Source organism: Choristoneura fumiferana, chromosome 23 (assembly GCF_025370935.1).
Source record: "Choristoneura fumiferana chromosome 23, NRCan_CFum_1, whole genome shotgun sequence".
In the NCBI taxonomy this organism is placed as follows: Eukaryota; Metazoa; Arthropoda; class Insecta; order Lepidoptera; family Tortricidae; genus Choristoneura; species Choristoneura fumiferana.
Window position 1 is genome coordinate 8,938,738 of NC_133494.1, and position 6,862 is coordinate 8,945,599.

At 48.1% G+C, this 6,862-nt stretch overlaps 1 protein-coding gene across 1 annotated transcript; it reads left to right on the forward strand.

The window, feature by feature from the left end:
• The first annotated feature begins 3,719 nt into the window (after positions 1–3,719).
• Positions 3,720–5,447, forward strand: LOC141441216 (uncharacterized). The gene has a single exon (XM_074105888.1). It carries the CDS (start codon positions 3,720–3,722, stop codon positions 5,445–5,447), a length of 1,728 nt encoding a protein of 575 aa, XP_073961989.1.
• Positions 5,448–6,862: the final 1,415 nt, after the last annotated feature.

A 6,862-nucleotide genomic window follows, 5' to 3' on the forward strand; every position in this document is an offset into this window, starting at 1 on the left:
CTAGCTACCTCCAACATGATCGGAGCCTATTTTAATCTATTTCCTTTCACTCCAGTTCTATCATTTGCTACTTCTCGTACTTTTATCCAAACATACTTTTTCTTTCTTTGTCCTTCATCTTTCTTACTTTCGGGTCATTGCCCTTCGAACTATTCTATCTTATCTTAAACTATTTTTACATTACTTTTGGTTATTTCCTTGCATTCCTTTCTCTATTTCATACTTCTATCTTATGAGCTGTCCTCTGTGTCATACCTCGTCTTTTTATTCTTTCCTTAATTCTATTTACAGGGGGAGGATGTATGGGTTAAACTTTATTCACTTTATTTGTTAACATTAGTAGTTAGGTGAACAGTGAAAAACGGCGAGCGGCTCGCCACTGGCTACCGGCGAGCGCGAGCGGCCCGCCACTGGCTACCAGCGAGCGGCGAGCGGCTCGCCACTGGCTACCGGCGAGGGGCGAGCGGCTCGCCACTGGCTACCGGCAAGCGGCGAGCGGCTTCGCCACTGGCTACCGGCAAGCGGCGAGTGGCTCGCCACTGGCTACCGGCAAGCTGCGAGCGGCTCGCACTGGCTACCGGCAAACGGCGAGTGGCTCGCCACTGGCCACACGCAAGCAGCGAGTGGCTCGCCACTGGCCACCGGCGAGCAGCGTGCGTCCCACCTCAGGAGTACAGTTTTTTATTTAATAAATAAAATGTATTACAATGACATTATATGTACTCTACCTTATAATTAATCTAATGTTATATCTTATTTTATCTAATTACAATTACCTATCATTAAAAGATTTTATTTTAAAAGTCTGGTACTGGTATAGGTGTATGCTAACTAATAATATAAACATTATATCAAATTAGCATACTTTTGTCATCTGCTTTTATTCTTTTGTTGTTCCTCTGTATGCCTCCTGCTTCCTCTCCGCGAGCTTCTCGGACCACCACGGACAGTAGGTGTTTCTCTAGAAATGTTTTTGTCTTGCAACATTTGGTTTAGTTTACCATTAAACTCAAGCAAATTTGCTTTGTTTGAATTATATTTCCTTGTCCGAATTATGCTAATGCTTTTTGGTTTTTGAAGTTTTATGCAGAACCCTATACCGTTGTGGTCCGAGCACTCGAGACCTTCCTCTACTATCCAATCTATAGCTATTATATACAGCTTGTCCACCCTCTGGCTGCCCTTAGCAATAAGCCACGGTTGCCCTCGCTATCTCATCCCATCTTTTCCGCGTTGGGCAGTCGTGGCTAAAGGCGTTGTGTTCCGCGCGTTCCAGCCCGCCCTTAACGCAGTTTTTGCAGCTTGGGGGCACCTTGGCTAAGAAGTCGGCGCACTCGCCCCTTAGGTGCGGGCCACCGCAATGACTGCATAAGTCTACAGACTCTATGCAGTACTTTTTGCCGTGACCATAACCCAAGCAGCGAGTGCACTGCGTTAGTGGAGTCTGGTCTTCTACCCGAACACGCTGAAGATCTATGTGTGCGTAGCCCTTATCCAGCATTCTGCGCCAGATGGTCGGCGAGACGTTGATGACAACGTGGCTGGTGTGGGGATTCCGTGTTCTCCTCCTGTATTTCACTTTGATTCGGTCGTCATCGTCGCCAAGATCGCAGAAAATGCTCCGATTTTGGTTCCTCAGGGCCTTCTCTATGTCCTCGTCAGTGTTAACTGCGAGCACGTTCCTGAGGATCAGCAACGGGTCCTTATTCTCTACCACCTCGACACTGAGTTCGACTCCATCTGTTTTCAGCCGTTCCTTTATTCTCTCTCTATCCTCTCTCGTCCTTAAACCAATAATAACTTTCCTGTCCTTTGCCTTCCTTACCCTTTCTATCTTAATCCAGCCCTCCTTTGCGTCAACTGCCTTCCTGATCTTGTTGAGGACCTCTTCTCCGGTTTCCGTATCATCCTTCGAGGTCACACACACCGAATGTAGGGTTCCTCTTCCCCGGAACGATTCCTCAGGATGGTTCGCAGTTACTTCGGCGTAGGTTTTTTCCGCCATTTTTTCTAAGGTGAAATCGAGCGTCTCTTTAAGTTCATCCATTTTCTTATTATTCTCTAGGATCAGCTTCTGGTGTTCATCTAGTTTTTTCACCAGATCATGGTCAACAGGGTGGGGTGGCTTTTCAGCGATAGGTTTTGCCTTTTGTTTTGAGCCTGCCTGTTCTTTAGCTTTAGGCTTGGTGTCAACTCTTGCCTCATCGGAACTCTTTACTAGTTGATAAAGTCTGTCGAGGGCAATGGTAACCTCGATCTTGATCTCAGTTTTGAGATTTTTTGCGGCGTTCAGATGGGTTTTCCCTTTATGAAGGACACGCCTCGCCTCAGCTACCCTTTCGGAAAGTTGCTCCGCGATGGGACTCGAGACTTTAGGCGCGGTTGGCTGTTTACTGTTTTGCAGCGCAGCCGGCTTCTTTACAGAGGGACCCGCCTTGATGTTCTCATCCGACAAGGTTTGGGTGGTGTTCAGCTTGCAGGCTTCCCACTCCCCGATGCTACGTCTAACATTGGCCTTCTTAGCTTCCGGGCTCACTACATCGAGGGAAGACCTACCGCCTGCGGTCTTTCCAACAGGTGTCCTAATACCGAACATGTTGGAGGTTCAATCCGTGCTGGAAAAGGTTGGTGCAGCTGATTCCGGTCGGTTGTAAAAGTTGTATAATGTGGTATCAGCTGTATCTCCCGAGCTTGTCGATTTAAAAAAACTAAATATATAAAAGGGGTTTGTCACTCTAAAATTAAAAAGTGAGTCTCTGACTCTGTCGCTAGTAGGCAGTTGTAAAGGGACTGCCTGTCGATAAGAGTAGTCCCCCGAATCAAAATAATATAGATCGGTCTTTAGTCTGTTGCCTCCGGACTGAAGGTGACCCAATTTCCAGACTACGTAAAAAATTTAAACAAAATTTTGCGAAATCTAAAGCAGTTATATGGATCCTATATCTACACAATAGGTCTGCACTACACAGTACAGGTCCTTAAAACTACTTACAATTAACAATAAAATAAAATAAAATACTTGTAACGTTTAAATTTGCAACCAAGAATAAGGTGCAATTTAGTCAAAATTTGCCAACAAGAAGTTATTGTATAAACAGTACAAGTGTTAAAAGTTCTCTACTTGCGGTTCCGGGCTACCACTGCTGCTGCGCACGTTTTTTCCCAGTTTCGTTTCTCTGGTACCGCTAGAAGTCCAACCACGCCGTCACGAGGTTTTGGGTTTTTCTCCTGTTTGCGCCGGAAGTCCCCAGCGGAAAAATCCGCGAGTTAGCTCGGCGGGTAGGAGGCTTTAAGGTGAAGATGGTGATACGCCGCCCCAACAAACTTCTCAATAACAAATCTCTAACAAACACTTTTCGGATTTAACACTTTAGCACTTTGGTGTCACTATCACTACATTCAGACGGCAAGCGAAAAGGCGAGCACTGGCTAGGTGTGGCCAGCTGCCAGCAAGTGGCGAGAACTCGCTAGAATTGGCTATCCGCTATCCGAGTGACGAAGGGCGACAAGTGGCGCCCGCGGCGAACACCGCTGAACCACGGTGAGAGGCGCGATGTGGCGAGCCTCGGTGAACACGACGAAAGGCGCGATGCGGCGAGCTTTGGCGAGATGCGGCAACACGCGGCAGCAACGTCGCAAAACGGCGAGATGCGGCGACACTCGGCTAACATGCGGTGCGATGCGGACACCCTCGGCTACATGCGGCGAGACCCGGCTAGATGCGGCTACACTCGGCTACATGCGGCGACACTCGGCTACATGTGGGCCGACATTCTGGAATCTTTTTGCTGGACCCGTTGCTTAAAGAACTGGATAGCCATGGCCATTACTGCCAGGCATTTGCTGATGATGTTGTCCTGATTATCTCTGGAAAAACGACTTCAGAGGTTCAGACAGAGGCGAACGTGGCGCTCGAACGCGTGCGGAGGTGGGGTGTCAGAAATAAGTTAAAGTTTGCACCTCATAAAACGAAAGCTATGGTAATAACAAACAAATTAAAGTATGACACCCCACTTCTGGCCATGGGCGGAGTGAACATTGCGCCATCTAGAGACATAAAGATCTTGGGCCTTACAGTGGACGATAAGCTGACGTTCAGCTCACATGCCTCCAACGTCTGCCGCAAGGCAACAAACCTCTACAAGCAACTATCAAGAGCTGCAAAAATCCACTGGGGACTAGAACCAGAGGTAATCAGGACGATATATACGGCGGTGGTGGAGCCTGTGGTGATGTACGCGGCCGGAGCATGGGCACCTGCAACGAATAAGCTAGGCATACAAAAACTGCTTAACGCGGTGCAGCGCGGCTTTGTGCAGAAGATTCTGAAGGCGTATAGAACGGTCTCGCTTAACTCTGCCCTTGTACTTGCTGGGTTACTACCCTTAGATATAAGGATCCGAGAGGCCGCCTCACTGTTCGAGGCAAAAAAGGGGTATTCGAGGAGGATGATAGGAGATGGTGAACTTGAGCGGCCGCTCGCCGCTGTGGACGTGGTTCACCCTGTGGAGCAGACGGGGACGGAGTACTCATGCTTGGCGGAGGGCGGAGAAAAGAGCCAGAGTAGCAACGAGGGCCTTAAAATATTTACTGATGGCAGCAAAATTGAGGGAAAAGTCGGTGCGGCACTGTCTATTTGGACTGATGGCGCAGAGACAAGGAACCGGAAATTCAAACTAGCAAACTTCTGCACCGTCTATCAGGCCGAGCTATTGGCCCTGTCAGAGGCGGTAGAACATTCCCTTCGGAGCGCGGTATCAAACTGCTCTATATTCAGCGACTCCAGAGCCGCACTGGACACAGTGGCTAGCGGCGTTTCCCTTCACCCACTAGCAGTCACAATAAGAAAAAACCTTGCGATAGCCAAGGAACAGAGGAAATTGATTCGGTTCTTCTGGGTGAAGGCTCACGTTGGATTGGAGGGAAACGAGAGAGCAGACCAACTGGCTAAAGATGCCGCATTAAAATTGAAGACAAAACCGATTTACGACATGTGCCCGGTATCATTCGTCAAGCGACAGATTCGGATGGAGTCACTTGACGAATGGAACCGAAGGTATGTCAGGGGCGAAACGGCCTCTACGACGAAGACCTTCCTGCCGGATGCCATCGAAGCCTATCATGCTGTCCGAAAAATTGAATTTGACGCGGTATTAGTGCAGGTCATGACAGGGCACGGTGGGTTCTCAGAGTACTTGAATCGATTCAAGTGCAAGGAGAGCCCATCGTGTGTCTGCGACCCGGAAGTTAGTGAAAGTGTGCTGCACCTGGTGGCGGAGTGCCCCGTGTACTGCAAAGAACGAAATGACATGGAGATGGAGCTAGAAATGGAAATAAACGTTGAGAACATCCATAAAATAGTAAAAAATAAAGATTTTCGGCAAAAGTTCCTTAACTTCTGTGTAAAAATAGCAAAAATTGCAATAAACAAAAATAAATCGACCTAAAAATTATGTGAACATAATATTTTGAATATTAATGTTAAACATAAGCAAACAGGATGAGAAGTTAACATAGCACGTAAGCAGTAGGATAAGGACATAGTAAGTAGAAAACATAATTAATATTCACTTGTATTACAAAATAGAAAATTAAGTTGTATTAGATAATAAGAAATGTTAATAGAAAACACCTCTCCATATAGGTGTAGTAGACACTAAATAAAATCCGATTGTCATAAGATGAGTTGACGAAATAAATGTAACTAGAAGCGACCCTCGCCATTGCGTCCCGCTGCTCGCCACTGCTCGCCGCGGTGGCGGTTTGCGGCGACCCGAGCCCGGGCTCGCCATTGCTCGCCACTGCTCGCCACATTGGTGGGAAGTGGCGACCCTCGCCGTGGCTCGCCATCGAGTCCCGCTGCTCGCCATTGCTCGCCGCGGTGGCGGGCTGTGGCGACCCAAAACATGGGCTCGCCATTGCTCGCCGCTGCTCGCCGCACTGGCGAGAGGTGGCGACCCTCGCCGTGGCTCGCCGTGGCTAGCCGTTGCTCGCCACAGTCTGCAGGGCCTGGCTGAAACATGGTTAAAACTCATAACAGTAACTCGTAACACACAAAGCAGAATATAAACTTAGAAGTAGATAAGAACAAAAATGATAATGTAAACTAGCAGATAGACCTATACATAGTAACAAAAAATGTAAATTAGATAGTAAGAAAATGTTAATAGATAAAACCTCTCCATTAAGAACTAAAATAATTGTAACTATATATTATAAGGAAAATTGTAAGAAAATACAAAGAAAATAAAATAAAAAGAAAAATAAAGGCTCTGACCCACATGTCAGAGGATTTAAAAAAGAAAGACACACACCGTTTTTTAGGCGGTGCGAGTCCGTCACTGCCTGGGTCCTCCCTTCCCAGGCGTGCATAAGGCATTTTTTTCGGTGTGTGTCAATTAAAAAAAAAAAAAAAAAAAAAAACCTAACCTAACCTAACCTAACCTAACCTAACCTAACCTAACCTAACCTAACCTAACCTAACCTAACCTAACCTAACCTGAGTCGCTCGCCAGTGGTCGCCACGGTCGGTCGAGGTAGCCATCGCTCTGATAGAACGGTTCGCCCCTCGCCGCATCGCGCCGCATGTAGCCGAGTGTCGCCGCATGTAGCCGAGTGTCGCCGCATCGCGCCGCATGTAGCCGAGTGTCGCCGCATGTAGCCGAGTGTCGCTGCATGTGGCCGAGTGTCGCCGCATCGCGCCGCATGTAGCCGGGTGTCGCCGCATCTAGCCGGGTCTCACCGCATGTAGCCGAGTGTCGCCGCATCTCTCCGTTTCGCGCCGCATCTCGCCGTTTTGCGACGTTGCTGCCGCGTGTCGCCGCATCTCGCCAAGCTCGCCGCATCGCGCCTTTCGTCGTGG

Coding starts and splice junctions, on each gene's coding strand:
- LOC141441216 (XM_074105888.1), top strand. CDS start 3,720: ATGCGGCTACACTCGGCTACATGCGGCGACACTCGGCTACATGTGGGC.